The 17397-nt window shown below is 46.0% G+C and overlaps 2 protein-coding genes across 12 annotated transcripts in view; one reads left to right on the plus strand and one right to left on the minus strand.

Moving 5' to 3' along the window:
• DRC3 (dynein regulatory complex subunit 3) overlaps positions 1-10112 on the minus strand; it is a 47008-nt gene extending 36896 nt beyond the window's left edge. For both annotated transcript variants that reach the window (XM_045824019.1, XM_045824018.1), the window contains exons 1-3: positions 9998-10112; positions 9103-9231; positions 1652-1816 (exon numbers count right to left, since the gene is read on the minus strand). In XM_045824019.1, the coding sequence (XP_045679975.1) occupies positions 1652-1811 (160 nt within the window). In that variant the 5' untranslated portion in view covers positions 1812-1816; positions 9103-9231; positions 9998-10112. The remainder of the gene's footprint in view (positions 1-1651; positions 1817-9102; positions 9232-9997) is intronic.
• A 432-nt stretch (positions 10113-10544) lies between these two features.
• Positions 10545-17397, plus strand: part of TOM1L2 (target of myb1 like 2 membrane trafficking protein) — a 120099-nt gene continuing 113246 nt past the window's right edge. For 7 of the 10 annotated variants that reach the window (XM_045824007.1, XM_045824009.1, XM_045824012.1 and 4 more), the window contains exon 1: positions 10545-10700. In XM_045824007.1, the coding sequence (XP_045679963.1) occupies positions 10649-10700 (52 nt within the window). In that variant the 5' untranslated portion in view covers positions 10545-10648. The remainder of the gene's footprint in view (positions 10701-17397) is intronic. The other 3 variants (XM_045824015.1, XM_045824011.1, XM_045824008.1) reach the window with 3 other exon arrangements.

The raw sequence follows: 17397 nt of genomic DNA on the forward strand, positions 1-17397 counted from the left end.
ACGGAACCATCCCCTACTGCCACCTTCCTGGTCCCAGGCCACAGCAGTGGCAGTCTCCCCGGACTCCCTGCTCCAGCCTGTGGCCCCCACAATCATCCCCCTGCAGTCACATAGATCCTGTGAAAACCTAAATCCCACCCTGTCCCTACTGTGCTCAGGACCCTTGTAGGGCCCTACCTCAGTCTCTATACAAACCAAGCCCCCCCCAACTCCCAGGGCAGATGCTGATTGACCCGCTGCCTCTTGGTCTTGTCTCCACACAGGCCTGAGCCTTAAGGCTTTTGCACTGGCCCTGCCTCCCCTTCAACTCTTCCCTGGATCTCCACATGGGCCCTCCCCTTATCTCCTCCCAGTCTTTGCTCCCAGTCTTTGTCACCTTCTTGGTGAGGCCTCTGACCTCCCCATAAAACCCTGCACCCTACCCCCAAGCCCCCTCCTTTCCTTACTTTATTTTTCTCTATCGCACATATTACCTTTAGCATACACTGTTATTTTCCTTCATTTTATTTTATTTGTGTTCCTCACGTGAATGTCAGTTCCATGAGGACAGGGTTTTTTGTCTTTTTTGTTCACAATTGACTCCCTAGTACGTAGAGTAGCACCTGGCATATAGCAGGCCCTTGATAGATACTGGATGAATGGACCTTAGGTTGGGGAGGGCGAGCAAATGGAGGGTGGTCAATGCTAAAGCCCCCTCTGGTAAAGGCCCTTCTGCCACTCAGGGGCCCTCAGTGCTCTGAATGGCCAGTGGGCTCCTGCAGAGCTGAGGGCAACCCTGGAGGCCATACTCTGGTGAGGCCCATGGGCGTTGTGAGGCTGGGGCCAGAGCCTTGCACAGACCGGCTGAGGCAGGGTCTCAGGGCGGAAGAAGAGGGCAAAGGGGATCAACTCCTATGTGGTGACAGAAGGAGACAAGACTCTGGGTGGTGAGTGCACAATGGAGTACACAAATGTTGTGTTACAAAGTTGTACACCTGAAATTTATACAGTGTAATTAACCAATGTTGCCCCAATATATTTAATTTTTTAAAAAGGAAAGCAATCCCCCACCAAAACCAGTAAAAAAAAAAAAAGAGAAAGAAAAGAATCCTTGTTATTGAGTGGATGCGTTCAAGCCAGCACAGGTACCCAGGAGGGAGTGGCCTTGGCACAGTACATGTGGGGCTGAGGGCCCCTTTGGTTCCCTCTCACACCCCTCACCAGCCTTTTTCAGTGAACACCAAACTACACACTCATTTTCCTAACTTGTCCTCCAAGTTGTACTTGGCCTGGGGCTGTGATCACCCTGTTTCACAGATGTGGATGCTAAGGCATGAGGAGCTACCTGGTCCCCAGCCACATTTCCCCAGCAGGCACCTGCTACCCTCAAGGCCCCACCCACTCCTGTTTCCTGCCCCTCCTACAAAGCCCACTCCCAGGGCGCTGCCTCCTCCTCCCCACAGTTCCTGCCTATAGGTTTAGGGCCACCTTTCTGGGTTCCTCCTGCCAGGGGCCCCACTCCGAGGACCCGAAGGCCTTTGTGGTTCACTTAGATTTGGGGTGGGAGAATTTTATCATTTTATACAGACTTTGGGTGAAATTCTGGGTTTGGGATGTGGAATGGAGAAAGCCAGGGGACCCTGCCTGGTGTCCCCCACCCCTAGATACGCACTCTGGAAGTCCAGCTGTAGGGAGAGGACGTCCTTGAAGAGGATGCCCTCCTGCCTGGCCAGCAGCCCGGCCTCCTCCTGTGGGCCCTGCTCCCCGACAGCCAGCTTCAGCATGTCATCGTCCATCACTCTCGGCTCCAATGAGTTGTACAGCCGATTCATCTTTCCTGAAAAACAGGAAAGATGGGTTCCTGTTCCAGAGTCCACCTCTCCCTTTGTTTGAGGAAAGTGGCTGGTGGGCATCCTTTTAAGGGGTTGGGGAGCACTGTGTGAGCCACTGCATCTAGGGGTTAGTACTGCACATTTGCTTCAAGGCTGTTCTAGGGCTTCCCCTGGCGACCATGTGTGCCCATCCTGCCTGATGCCCACAGCCACAGCTGGGTCCCTACCCCAGACAAGGATCTCTGAGCCTCTGGAGTTCAGCTTCCCATAAGTGAAGGGATGACCACGGTCACCCGAGCCTTTCTGTGCCCACCCTTATTCAGGTTTCTTGGCACTGACCACTGAACATGATCTTTGGTGGCCCCAGCGAGGCATACCAGCCTACAGCTGCCTTCTCTGAGAGCTTCGTCCCTTCCAGACAGTGATGTTTACTTTCCTGCCCTCCGCCCCCACTCACCACAAGTTTGCCCAGGGTACAGGTGGAAACTGACCCAAGCTGGTCATTCATATTCTCCTCCTGAGGAACGTGCACTTGGGGCCTCAGAGTAAGAGAGCCCATCAGAGTTGGCTGCTTGAGCTGAGGAGGAACTGGGGGGCAGATGGACAGAGAGAAGCAGAGGTGGGGACCTGGGTGATCCAGAGGGGAAGAAAAGACAAAAGGGCAGACAGACTGATGCAGACAGAAGCTGCCTTCTTGCTGGCATTTCAGCCTCTAATGTCCCTACTACTTTCAGGCCCTGTGAGAGTTTCTGTGGTCCTTTCTGTGAGAAGTTCCTGACTTCTAGCATTAAATCCTCTTTTAGTTAAACAAACTCCAGTAAATTTCTGCTGCTACTGGTCCAAAGGAACTCTGCTGAGATGCTTCAGGCAAAGCAGGGGCTGTGGATACAGGCAGTCATCCTGTGAAGCTGACCTGGGCTGCTGTTTCTGCCTTTGCAGAGCCGCAGCCCTGGGAAGCCGGGTACCTGACCTCCTTTTCATCACCTCCGCTCTCCAGGGAGGACACTCAGAAGGGCTGGGCCTGCAGGAAGGCATACTCTCCTGTCAGTCCACTGGAAACTCCCAGATTCTGCTCCTGGAGACTCTGGAAACTCAGTTTTCCCACTTTCCACCTCTGCAGCTCACCAACCTGCTGACTTCACCTTCTGCCTTTGTCCACATGTGTCTCCAACATCTGAGCTCCCCTGGACTTCCTGTTCTCCCTGCTCCGCTAGTCCTGGACACTGGGCAGCCCCTGTACTCTGCCCTTTATCCACTGAGTGATGCTTGGAGAAACTTCTGGTGGTGGGCTGATGGTGTCCACCACAAACCCAGATGGGCATGGCAATCCTTCCACCTGGTCTTGGAGACCACCACTGCCTAGCTGCCCTCCCTCCCACCTCCCCCACCATCTACTTGAATGCAGCTTATGTAAATATGCATCTTCCATTTCTGGACTGTGCATGTTCAAACGTCCCAGTGCTTTTAACTCTCATGCATTCTTTCCTTTGATCCTCAGGGGAGGCACAACCTCCCTAACCCGAACCCCATCCTTGGGACCCTTCCCCCATGCCAATCTCCACTTGCATTTCCCACTTCCTACTTCTCACTCTCTCCAACCTGGCTCCATGTCCTTAGGGTGATTGATCCACTCCTGCCCCTGAAAGATGCCTCCAGGTCTCTGCCTCTTTATCTACCCACTCTTCTGAAACAAATTTTTCTAAAATTTCCCATAACTTGACACCAAGATGCCTTTGGGGGAATTTTAGTGTGCTCTATTTGGCAGATGTTACCTGCAAAGTGTTTGTGCTTTTTTTTTTTTTTAATTGTTTTTTATTTTCTGCCTAAGTCTCTTTGCCTTTCAAGGGGAATATGTAAAGGTCAGTGACTTTTTCAATTTTTACTTAAGCAGTAACATTTTTAGCTAGGTTGATAATTTTTGAAAACCAACATGGGTTTAAAGCACTTACACAATAAATTTCATAATATGAAATTATGAACATTGAATATAAAGCTCCATTTTTATGACAATTTTTTTTAGATCCATATTAAGTTCACAGTAAAACTGAGGGGAAGGTACAGAGATTTCCCATATACCCCCTGCTTCTGCAACACATACATAGTCTCTTGCTTTATCAACCCCTCCCCCCAACAGTGGTGTATTTGTTACAATTGATGAAGCCACAGCAATACATCATAATAACTAACCCAAAACCCATAGTTTACATTAGGATGAATTCTTGGTGTTGTAGATTCTATGGGTTTGAACAAATGTATAATGACATTGTATCCATCATTATGGTATCATAAAGAGTACTTTCACTCACTGCTTTAAAATTCCTATTCATTACCTATTCATTCCTGCAGCCCACACCCCTCCACGGTGCCCCCACCAACCCATGACAACCACTCATCTCTTTATTGTCTCCACAGTTTGCCCTTTTCCAGGATGTCATATAGTGGGAATCATATACTAGGTAGCCTTCTCGGACTATCTTCTTTCACTTAGTAGTAGTATGCATTTAAGGTTACTGAATGTCTTTTCATGAATTCATAGCTTATTTCTTTTTACTGCTGAATAATACCCTACCGTTTCTATGTATCACAGTTGATTCCTCCATTTCAACTGATGGCTTCCAAGTTTTGACAATTATTAGTAAATGCTATAAATGTCCATATGCAGTTATTCATGTAGACACAAGTTTTCAACTCCTTTAGGCAAATACCAAAGAGTGTGGTTGCTTGATTGTATGGTAAGAGTATTACTTGTTTTGTAAGAAACTGCTGAACTATCTTCCAAAGTAGCTTTATGATATTATATTCCTACTAGCACAGGATAAGTGCTACATCCTCGCTAGCATCTGGTGTTGTCAGCATTCTGGATTTTGCCATTCAACTAGGTTTGTAGTGATGTCTCAGTTATTTTAATTTTTATTTCCTGATGATGTATGATGTCGGACATTTTTACATATGCTGGTCATCTGTTTATCTTCTTTGGTGAGGTGTCTGTTAAGATCTTTGGTCTAATTGGGTTGGTTTTCTTATTCTTGACTTCAAGAGTTTTGTGTATATTTTACATAATAATCCTTTATCAGATGCTTCTTTTGCAATTCTTCCCCCAACCTGAGGTTTGTCTTCTCATCCTCCTGACACTGACCCTCACAGCACAGAAGTTTTTAATTTTAATGAAGTTCAGTCTTTCAAGTCTTTCTTTTATAGATAGTTCCTTTGGTGGTACATTGTCAGAGTCATTGACATAACCAAGGTCATCCAAGTTTTCTCCAATGTTATCTTCTAGAAGTTTAGTAGTTTTGCATTTTATGTGTAGGTCTATGATCCACTTTGAGTTAATATTTTTGAAGAATATAATGTCTATGTCTAATTTAATTTCCTCTTGCATGTGATATCCAGTTACTCCAGGACCATCAGTTGAAAAGACTATCTTTGTTATAATTGTATTGACTTTGCTCCTTTGTTGAAGATCAGTTGACCCTATTTATGCAGGTCTATTTCTGAGCTCTCTCTTCTATTCCATTGATCTCTTCATCTGCTCTTTCACAGATACACACTGTCATGTCTTGAAATCAGGTAGTGTCAGTCCTCCGACTTTGTTCTTCTCCTTCATTATTGTGTTGCCTATTTTGGGTCTTTTTCTTCTCCATATAAACTTTATAATAAGTTTGTCAATGTCCACAAAATGATCTTCCAGGATTTTCACTGGTATTGCATTGATCAGGTTGGGAAGAAATAGTATCTTGACAATATTGATTCCTCCCATCTATGAATATGGAATAACTCTTTATGCTGTATTTAATGCTTTAATTCTGTTCATCAGAGTTTTGTAATGTTTCTCATATATATCTTGTACATATTTTATTGGAACTGTACTTAAGTATTTCATCTTTTTCAGTGCTAATATAAATGGTATTGTGTTTTAAATTTCATATTCTACTTGTTCAGTTTTAGTGTATAGGAAAGCAAATGACTATTGTATATTGACCTTGTACCTGCAACCTTGTGGATAGTCACTTATTAGTTCCTGGGCTTTTTGGTTGATTATTTCAGATTTTCTTTTTTTTTTAAATATTTTATTGATTATGTTATTACAGCTGTCCCATTACCCCCCTCCATCCCCCTCCACCCTGCACACCCTCCCCCACCCACATTCCCCCCCTCTAGTTCATGTCCACATGTCATAGGTTCTTTAGCTTCTACATTTCCCATACTATTCTTGCCCTCCCCCTGTCTATTTTCTACCTACCATCTATGCTATTTATTCTCCATACCTTTTACCCCTCTCTCCTCCTCCCACTGCCCTGTTGCTAACTCTCTCTGTGTTCTCCATTTCTGTGGTTCTGTTCTTGTTCTAGTTGTTTGCTTAATTTCTTTTTGTTTTAGGTGTGGCTGTTAATAATTGTGAGTTTGCTGTCATTTTACTATACATGTTTTTTTATCTTCTTTTTCTTAGATAAGTCCCTTTAACATTTCATATAATAAGGGCTTGGTGATGATGAACTCCTTTAACTTGACCTTATCTGAGAAGCACTTTATCTGCCCTTCCATTCTAAATGAAAGTTTTGCTGGATAGAGCAATCTTGGATGTAGGTCCTTGCCTTTCATTTCTTGGAATACTTCTTTCCAGCCCCTTCTTGCCTGCAAGTTTTCTTTTGAGAAATCAGCTGACAGTCTGATGGGAACTCCTTTGTAGGTGACTGCCTCCTTATCTCTTGCTACTTCTAGGATTCTCTCCTTCATTTTTACCTTGGCTAATGTAATAATGATGTGCCTTGGTGTGTGCTTCCTTGGGTCCAACTTCTTTGAGACTCTCTGAGCTTCCGGGATTTCCTGGAAGTCTATTTCCTTTGCCAGAATGGGGAAGTTCTCCTTTATTATTTGTTCACATACATTTTCAATCTGTCGCTCTTCCTCTTCCCCTTCTGGTACCCCTATAATTCAGATATTAGAACATTTAAAGATGTCCTGGAGGTTCCTAAGCCTCTCCTCATTTTTTTTTTAATTCTTATTTCTTCATTCTTTTCTGTGTGGTTGTTTCTTTCTTCCTTCTGGTCCACTCCATTGATGTGAGACCCAGCTTTCTTTCCATTACTATTGCTTCCCTGTGTATTTTTCTTCATTTCACTTATTGTAGCCTTCATTTTTTCATTTAATTTGCAACCAAAATCAACCAATTCTGTGAGCATCCTGATCACCAGTGATTTGAACTGTGCATCTGATAGGATGGCTATCTCTTGGTTGCTTATAAGGATGGATTCTGGAGCTTTCATTTGTTCTTCTATTTGAGCCATCTCTCTCTCTCTCTCTCTTTTTTTTTTTTTTTTTTTGGTCTGGTCACACCTGTTACATAGTGAGGGGCGGAGCCTTAGGTGTTCACCAGGGCAGGGCAACCCAGTTGCTGGGTTGTGATGCTGTGTGTGGGGGATGGGGTCCGAGAGGGAACAATCATGCTTGCTCTGCTGCCGATTTCAGTCCCTTCTGCCGCTTCCCCAAGCAAACTGGGTCTTTCTGGTGCTGATTTCCGTGTGGATGGGCTTGTGCGCCCCGTGGGTCTTTCCAGCAACCTCTCCTGTGAGGCTGGGAGTCTCTCCCTGTGCCTCAATCCCCACAGGTGTTTTCAATCAGTGCCCCAAGGCTCTATTTCCCAGTGCTGGGATCCTGGGTTGTGCACAGTACCTTGCTTCACAATCGCCGCCTCGCTAAGTTTGCCAGCTTCTGCTTGCGTACTCAGGGTTTGCCCGCTGTGGTCTTACGCACCTAGTTCCAAAGCTCTTTGTGCTGCACAACCCCTCTCTGCCCAGTTTCCTGACTCCACCCCTCCTATTGGTCTGGATGAACGTGTCTATTTTAACTCCTTGGTTGTCCGATTTCCATACAGTTCAATTTTCTGTCAGTTCTGATTGGTATTCTGTTTCTAAATTGTTGTTGTCCCTATCTTGGTTGTGTGAGGAGGCACAGTGTGTCTACCTATGCCTCCATCTTGGCCCTGTTTGTGCTTTTTTAAAGAAAGGTGCTGTCATTTGGGAAATGATTCTTAATTCTGATTTCAAGACTTTAACTGACTTATCATCTCTCCCACATCATCAATGACTGGCATCTTGAGATATCAAGGTTGCTTTCAGTCAAGCCCAGCAATCCCAATGTGGAATAGCTGTTATGCACCTGAAGGCAGGATTTGGATCCTGACTGTGCATCCTTTGGCATCTCACCTCACCTGTCTAAAGCTTGAACTTCCCATCTATAAAAGATGAATAATTCTTCCTGCCTACAATTGTTTAAGATCATTTATTTAGTCCATATATGTAATGAATAACTACTACGTTATGATTACAACAGACAGATCTCCTTACCTTTGTTTCAGAATGAATCAGATAATCATATAAATATTTAATGGCAAACCAGGACAGATTTGTACGTATAGGGAGCTATGACAGCCTACATCAGGTGTACCTGGCCTGGCTGGGGGAAACAGGCTGCAATCTGAAGGAGAAGCAGAAAAGAAGGAAGAGGGTACTGCATGGTGAGGGCCTGGATGTAGGACAGAGCAAGATATGCTCCATTTTGGCTGGAGTGACGCAAGGTTGGAGAGGCCTACAGGAGTTCTGTTATTATCTTAGGATCCCTGGGAAGCTCCTGGGGCTTAATAGGGACAGTGACATGATAAGATTTTAATTTTAAGGAGTTAGTTCTGGCTGTCCTACTGAGAATGGCAAGAGTCATGGGGTGAGAGATGACCAAGGTGGTGGTGAGATGTGGATTTGAGCGATCTCTAGGAACTTAACTTATGTGTAGGACTACTCCTTCACAGTCTTCAGATAAGAAAGTGGAAGCTAGTTAGAAGGGTTAAGTAACATGCCCAAGTTTATACATCTGGTACAGTGGTGTCAAACTCATTTTCACCAGGGGCTGCATCAGCCTTGCGGTTGCCTTCAAAGGGCTGAATATAATTTTAGGACTGTATAAATGTAACTACTCCTTAACAGTTAAGCGAGAGCTCAGCGCTGCTGCCAGGTAGAAACAAGGTTCCAGGCAGGATAAAATAAGGTGGAGGGCCGGATTCAGCTCACAGGCCTTGTGTTTGCCACCTGTGGTCTAGTATGTAGTGAAGCAGGAAAACATGATCCAGAGCCATTTCCTTAATCGTGACCCAGCCGTACCCTAGACACTGTAGACCATCATTGGCCCAGCACATGGTGTTTCTCACAGCTGTTCTGGGTCAGTGCCGAGGCCGAACATTCCTCCCCTAGGGGGATTTTATCAGTAATTTACCACCCAACCTGGGTTCCTCTTGACTTGCCTGTTGATAGTTTTGCTGGTGAAGACTACAGGTAGGAGGTGAGAATGTGCCACCATCAATGGAGTAGCTCCTCACTGAGAAACAGATCCAGGATTGTCCCGGGAAACAATAATCTGGGATCAATTTGATCTGAAAAACATAGCCCCCATTGGCCATGAATTATTAATCAACAGTCTACTGAATGTTAATTGTGTACCAAGTGCACATGCGTTATTTAATATGTTAGCTCTAGAGGCCATTAGAGAAGAGATTCCTAATAGGAAGAAAACTGTCCAATACAAGAAGCAACTGACAAGAAACAGACATGGAACTCAGATCCATATTCCCAGCCAAAGCACTTTAAATTACACCAAGATGAAGAATAAAAATAAGATAAATAATTTAATGACAATTAAGATGTCAGTTAAATTCTTGAAGCTATCAGTGGACCTTTCTTTGCAGTAACTTTTTAATAAAAACTTTTATTTATTCATTTTTAGAGAGGGGGAAGGGAGGAAGAAAGGGAGAGAAACATGGATGTGGGAATTGAACGTGCAATCTTCCGGTTCGCAGGCCAGCGCTCAATCCACTGAGCCATGCCAGCCAGATCTCTGGTACGTTTTTTAATAAAAGGGATCAGGCCAGAAGCCTAGGGGGGTCGAACCTCTAAAAAAATCTCTTTGATCATTGCCCCCTGAGGAAATGGTTCTTTAGCATTTCTTTCTTATCCACAGGCCTGAAAGCCCAGGCTAGTGTTTTATCAGCGTGTCTCAAAGTGGCTGGCAGAGGACCTATGCGCTCATTTTACAAATAAGAAGGGCTAGGTCAGACTCCTTGGAGAAAAAAGTCAGAGAAGAGTTAAGTCGGGCGCTATTTGTCCCTGCTAGTCCCTCCAGAGCTTCTGCTCGAGCCTCACCTTTTCAAGCGCTGGCTACCCGGACGGTTAGCGCAGTAGAGGCTTCGCTCAGTTGCTAGGGGAACCAGGAGGCGCCACTCAGTTGCTAAGGGGAAGTTAAAAGGTAGACATCCCGGGTGAAAGTTGATAAGTCACGTGACAATATTTCTGGGTGGGGAAATACTCCTACCACCAACCAGCCATAGAGAAAACAAACGTTTCTCCAATAAGCACTTTTTATGGGCGGGGATCCTTCTAGCCACGCCTCTTCTCCCCCGCCCCCATTTGAGTGATTGACTCGCCTGTTCTCCAATAACCATAGGGATTCTAGATTGACCAATATATAAGTGAATTAAAATACACAGGCTCGTTCGGAGGCGGGCCATAGGGGCTGCCGCTAGCTAGACGGAATTCCTGTGACTTAGCTTGCCCCTCTGCCCAATCGGACGCCGTGGGGTAGGTGGAGCTTCGCTGAGGGAGTGCATGGACCAATAGGAGGGAAACCGGGCAGGCGTTGTCCAATAGGGGTGCGACAGGAGCGGGATCAGGAGCCCAGCAATTCTGAGGGTGGGGCGGGGGCAAGTGTACGTCAGGTCTCGGGCGCCAAGGAGGGCTGCGGACATCCCGGCAGCTGAAAGGGTACCTGGGCCGCTTCCGTGCTGTCCGTCTAAGATGGAGTTCCTCCTAGGGAACCCGTTCAGCACACCAGTGGGGCAGTGCCTCGGTAAGGCTGCACGAAGGATGTGCGTCCGGTTGGGCGATGGCAGCGGCTGATGCGGCTGGTGGGGACCGCAGGCCTCTGCGGGTCACCGATGCCACCTCTCGGGTGGGTCGGGCATCCTGTCGTCGGGCCTCTGCCCACAGGCTAGTTGGGCCTGCTCACGACACCAGCGCCATTCTGCCAGGCGGCGCCCGGAGGCCCAACGCGTTCCTACCCCTCAGGGCCTAGCCCTTCCTTAGAGGTGGTGCCTGTAGTTGGTTGGCTCTTGGGAGATGCCACTGCGTGCGCCCTTATCCAGCCTGCTGCCGCTGCTGTCAGGACCCAGTTTCTCCCCATCCTACTTCCTTCACCCCTATCCCCGTTTTTCAGTTCCAGCAGCTCTCAGACTAGGCACCCTCCCAGGGAATGCTGCCTGCTCTGAGACTTGCTAATTAGATCTGCCACTCTGCCGGGATGTAGGAGGGTTGGGATAGGGGGGAATGGTTCCTAGAGGATGATTACCTGGGCTGGGGGTGGGGGTGGGGGGCGTGGCCTGCTTGCTCCGCTGCTAGGAAATGAGGGAGGCCATGTCATTTACTTTAAGAGCCTGGACTGGGAATCTGGAAGCCTGGGCTCCAGTTAGGCCTTTGCTAGTGATTTTCGCAATGACCTTGTTGTGCAAGTCACTACTCTTTCTGATTTGACGTTTGCCCTGTCTGACAAATGAGGTGTTTGGAAGTAAGATGTGGTAGATTTCTTCAAATTCCAAAGTTTTGATATTCCTAAATACCAAAGTTTTGGTATTCCTTTTCTTCACATTGCTGCTTTCCCGCAATATTAAATCTGCCAAAGTTGAAATCTTCTGGTGGCAATGTAGAGAGAGGAGTACTCAGCAGTACTTGTTAATCCTATAGAGGGGATCTGGGCACCTGGAAGAGGGCACCAGGGATGACCAGTATCCTGAGTAAGGAGAGCCAAGGCTAGGTGAAGGAATACCAGGGTGGCCATGGTATGGGATTTCCTCATTTAAAAAGTGGCTTCCTTTTCACCTAAGGTAGGAGCTTATGCCAAGTGATCAGTCAAGAATGGTGGTTAGTTTCTTTTAAAACTGAGTTCTTGCCCTGGCTAGTGTGGCTTAGTGGGTTCAGTGCCGGACTGTGAACCAAAAGGTCACCGGTTTGATTCCCAGTCCGAGCATGTGCCTGGGTTGTGGGCCAGGTCCCTGGCTGGGGTTATGTGAGAGGCAACCGATTTGTGTATCTCTCACACTAGATGTTTCTCTCCCTCTCTTTCTACCTCCCTTTCCCTCTCTGTAAAAATAAATAAAGTGTAAAAAAATATTTTTTTTGAAAACTGAGTTCCGGGTTGGTGGAAGGACTGGTGAAATATCTTTTATGAGCAGAGACCTTTGGAGTCCTTATGGAGCTAGCTGGTTCAGGCAGCAGTGATTTGTTTATTTTCTGCTCTACTGAACTTTCAGCTTACTTTTCAGCCTTTTGTGGGGCCTCTGAAATCATTGAAGTCGCTCCTCATTGAGATCACTCCCCTTGGCTACTTGGCATTTGGGAACCTTTTTTCTTTTTGACAAGAAATGAGGGACACTGGGTGTTGGAAGAATTTTTTCACACCTTTGCACACTGCTGTGTCTCTGGATTCCCACCCCTCTTTATTCCTCACTTCCTTTCCTCAGCTGCTCCTTCACTGCAGCCACACTCCAGCATTTCTCAGCTGAGTGTTGAATTCCAACCAGTTATTGGAGGGAGCCAGTAAGCTTGGGGTGGGGGTGGAATTCTTATTCTTTTTCTATTTCCTTTACAGTAGGAAGCTCTGCACCTCTTTTTTTTCTTTCAACTTTCCAACAGTTTTTATTTATTTATTTTTAGAGGGAGGAGGAAGGAGAAGGAGAGAAACATCAGTGTGTGGTTGCCTCTCACACATCCCATACTGGGAACCAGGCCCTCAGGCCAGGCATGTGCCCTGACTAGGAATTGAACCGGCCACCTTTTGGTTTGCAGGCTGGCACTCAATCCACTCTCTACACCTTTGAAATGCCAAGGTAGTTGTGGGGTAGAACTTAAAGGGGATTTAAAAATATGCAAATATAAGGGATATAGAGGTATATATGAAACGGAAAGAGCATGATGCTTATGTTGGGAAGGACTTGGCTTTTGAATTTTGCCTTGCCCATTTGTTGGCTGTGGGACCCCCCAAAATTGTGTGACCCTTTTGAGCGTTAGTTTGCTGAGAGACGGAGATAGAGATAGAAACAGATAGATTTGTACTCATAGAACAGTGAGGTTTAAGTGAGCTGATGGATGTTAGAACACATAGCATATTGCCTGGAACATAAGAGAGAGTCAATAAATTGTAGCTGTCACTGTTAATAACAGAACAATTAAGTTAGGATTGAATTTTCTATTTGGAGAGGGTATGTGGGACAGCTGGCTCATCTGCGACCTGTGAAGGAAAATACCTTTGCAGGCCCCGGTGTCCACCAGCACTTAGAAACGACACTTGACCACAAAGAGAATGAAGCCTCCTCATTGCTAGCTTAGTTGACTGGTAATGCCTATGTAATTTCACAGTTTAGTTCAGTTCTAATATATATTCTGTACTGTTGTGACAGAGTTTGAAAGTGATTTTCATGACTTTACTATTGTTAGTGTTCTGTTAAAAGTATGTGCCAGGAGGCTAATGGGAGGGAGGGGAATACAGAAATAAAGTAACAACAACAAAGCTAATGATTCAAAGCAGTAGCTGCAGCTTCACAGAGCAGTTCTACAGCCATTATTTCCTCCTTGTTGCTGCTTTGTAAAGAAGATACCTGTTAGGTCGGAGTCACTCAAGAAACTGGTTGGACACAGTGAGCCAAGGAGAGCAGGGTTTATTAGCGGGGAATAAAAGGGAGAGTGGAGCCAACTGAGGGAGGTTGGGACTCGCTTGGTTGTTCTTAGGTCAGGGTTTTTAAATGCAAAAACCTGTAGTTGGGGTATTAGAGTCTGATTGGCTAAAGTTGGTTGCTGAGTGAAAGCTGCATCCTGTTATGTTGGATAAGCTGACCCCAGACCGTAATCTTCCTGGGTAGGGTCTGTAGGCAGCTTCCCACAGTGCCATTTTCTCGCCTGGTGATTTTCATTCCTCCTAGGCCTGCCTAGATCTAACAGTATCCTGTCTTCACATTAGCGATGAGGACACTGAGGCTCCAAGGAATGGAGGGACTGCTCAGCCGGTCGGAGAGAGAGCTGGGATTCCATAGCTATCCTTGTCACCAAGTGATTTATGGAGAGAGGACAGCGATGCATGGGACAATGATGACTAAAAGAAGGTTACTCCATAGCTAAATGCTCAGTTGAGGAGTGGGGCTTGTTGGTGGTGTTCGGAGTCCAAAAGAATTCAGAAGAGCTGGAGCAATGGGACTGGTTTCTTTGAGTCTGAGGCCTGACCATGAAAATGGGTCGGAGTTCCAGAGGCAGATAAGAGGGTATACCCTGTGCCTGGAGACAGGTACATGGGGGGCGCAGGTGGGCCACTATGCACACCAATCTGAGTGGTACAGAGTTGACTGTGGGCAGGAGTGGCGAGTAGGGTCAGGGTGCACTATGAAGCCCTGTTCTGGGTGCATGACATCAAAGACTATATTTTTCAGTTGATTTCAACTTTTAGTTTCTCTAGACCTCATTTTCCTCACTGATAAAAAAAAAATACCTTGCAATGTCTGCATGGAGCTTGTACCTAAATAATTTCATCAGTTCCATCCAATGGCTATTTGAGTGCCTGTTGGGTGTCAGACTCTGGGATAGAAATATTAAAATGCTACTCTTAGGTATCCTTCAGTAGAGATAATATGCCCACCAAAGGTGTTCTGGAGCTGCAAAGCATCAGGGTCATAGTAGGAGGGGTTAGTAATGATCTCTGGCTCATGCCTGGGCCTCATATGGACATCCTAACCTGGTGCTGTTTGGTGGAACATATAGTTTGCCCATTTCGACTACAGGCAGCTGACCCCACAGGTTGACATGCAATCTGAATTTCTTGCATCCAGCCTGCTCTTCATTCTGGAAGATGGTTCCTGAGGAGCATGTGGGCTTCAGAGAGAGCACTAGCAGTGGTATAAGAGACTAAGTATGGAGAAAGAAAAAGTACTTTTATTTCTGGATTGTCTGTTCTGAAACAGGTTTCAAAATGTGACTGTCTTAGTCTCAACCGTCTACAACTGACCCCTGGGAGTGGATGTTTGCTGAAGGTGAATGTTATACATCAGGAATTCCCTTAGTTAGGGCCACGGCACTTTGCCAGATGGACAGGCTTTCTTGTGGTGGCTACAAGACATTTTTAGGTAACCCTTTTCCAAGAGTAAAGTTTGGATTCATTTACATTAAAAGATCAGTGAATAGTTAGTTAATTCTGACCAGAATATTTGGGCGGTGGGAGAAGGACCAATATTGTCTTCATAGTTCTGCTTCAGTGAACATGGAAGGAGACACCAAACTGTGGTTTGTTTTCAGATTGGATGGTGTTAGACATAAACCACTTCCTAGTGCCTGTGAAAGCTAGGTCTCCGATGCCAAGGATGACTAGTCCTTGCTCAGGTTTGAGAGGCACAGGAAGAAAACTGAAAGAAACTTATAATTATTAAGCACCTATTATATGCCACCTCTGCACATAGGAGTTCATTTAATCCTTATAACACTTAATTGTTCGAGTGCTGTTGTCCCTCTGTTGCTTATAAGGAAGTTAAGCGGTTAAGAGACTTGTGCAAGGTCAGTGATAGAGTTAAGCCAGAATCCACTCCTGGTCTAGTGCTCATTCTGTGCATCCATGTTGCTTTTGGCTCTACAGATCCCATGATTCAGGGTCATGAGAATCACCTGGAGGGCTTGTTAAACCAGATTGCTGGGCTCCACTCTCAGTTCTGATTCAGCAGGTACGGGTTGGGACTTAGCATTCTCCATTTCTAACAAGTTCCCAAGGATGCCGATGCTGCTGGCCCAGGCCCCGCACTTTGAGAGCCGTCGCTCTAGGTGAAAAGTTCTACTTCTTTAATCTCTCTCACTCTTTTTAAAATCTTTCTTTTAAACATTAAGTGTGTGTTTTATGGATGTTAAGTATGATTACTTAGAATTCATTTATTCATTTAGCGGTTTTGTATTTACTGTCTGTAGACAACACACTAAGCATTTGCCAGGATGTTCAGTCTAGTAAGGGAGATAAAACAGGTGCCTAAATCAGATTAGTAGAAAGTAGTGGCACAAGATTGGACAGATGAATGAAGTAAGGGAATGGAAGAGGGAAGGGGTTACCTCCATCAGTGATATTAATAAAGGTTTTTGCTTTCTTTTTTTAAGTCCTAATCTGAGGATATGCTTATTGATTTTTTTTTTTTAAGAGAAAGAGAAAGGGAGTGGGAGAGAGGGAGAGAAACATTGATGTGAGAGAGAGATAGCTATTGGCCACCTTCCATGTGCGCCCGACCAGTGATTGAACCTGCAACTAAGGTGTGTGCCCTGACTGGGGGTTCGAACATGCAGCCCTTTGATGTACGGGATAGTGCTCCAACCAACTGAGCCACTCAGCCAGGGCAGGTTTTCTCTTTTTTCTTTTCTTTTTTTTTTTAAGTTCAGTATTAATATGTGCCAGAGACTTAGGTAGCATCTTATATATCTGCAGTCCTTTAAACCTCATGATAATTCTATGAGTAAGGCACTGTTATTTCTGTTTTGCAGATAAGGACACTAAGGCAATGAGAAGGTCACACACTGGCAGTAAGGGAGCTGGAGGTGGAACCCACATTCTGTTCCAGCCACAATAAAAACTGCTAGCATTTGCATAGTGGGAGGGGATGAGGAAGAGCCTGGGAGGAAGGAAGGAAGAACTGGGGAGGACACCAGTGGTGGCTGCTGAGCAGGGTTTGATCCATACAGAAATAGAAAAGGATGCTTGAAGGGCTTTTTCGGCAGAGACAGCAGCCTGCTCAAAGGTTGGATGTTACGGAGCAGGTGAGGGTAATGGAACTGGTTCTGTTTCCCAGCAAGGGGAGTATCCTGGAAGAGGCAGCTGGAAGGCAGGGTAAAGCCTGATTTGGAGGCTGGGCAAGGACAAAGGAGTTGGGCCCCTTTCACTAGTGGTACCAGGGAGCCATGGAAGATTTCTAGGGAGGGTAGTAGCCTGAAAGTCATTATAGCAGCAGGGAGATTTCTCCTTGACAGTCACCGAAAGGTCGTTCTTTCTTACCACCCCAGCCCCCATCTGTGCAGAACAGGGGTCCTGTAAGGAGGTCAGTAGTGGACAGTGCCAGTCCCTCTGAGGCCTGGAGCCACCGTGTGAGAAAGAGGCACAGCAGGGACTCAGCAGAGGTGAGCAGTCTGGATGAAGCATGAGAAGAAGTCTGGAGTTGTGAGAGCTAGACAGGTGATAAAGGCGCCCCCCCCCCGCCACTTGAAGGTCACGTGGTGAGGGTGGCCTGCTCCTGGTCCTGCCTTGCTTTCCTTGAATAAGAATAGGAGCTGAGCCACGCACAAGGCGTTACTGAGTGAAGGAGTGCCACAACTTGACTCTTTGGGGTGTTACACATTTTTGTAGAATTGTGCTTTTGAACAAATAATGTATAGGCCCTGACTGGTGTGGCTTAGTTGGCTGAGTGTTGTCCCACAAAGCTAAAGGTCGCTGGTTTGATTCCAGTCAGGGCACAAGCCTGGGTTGTAGGCCAGGTACGTGGTCGGCA

This window comes from Phyllostomus hastatus, unplaced genomic scaffold (assembly GCF_019186645.2).
Source record: "Phyllostomus hastatus isolate PE091 unplaced genomic scaffold, TTU_PhHast_1.1 phas_scaffold_55, whole genome shotgun sequence".
NCBI lineage: Eukaryota > Metazoa > Chordata > Mammalia > Chiroptera > Phyllostomidae > Phyllostomus > Phyllostomus hastatus.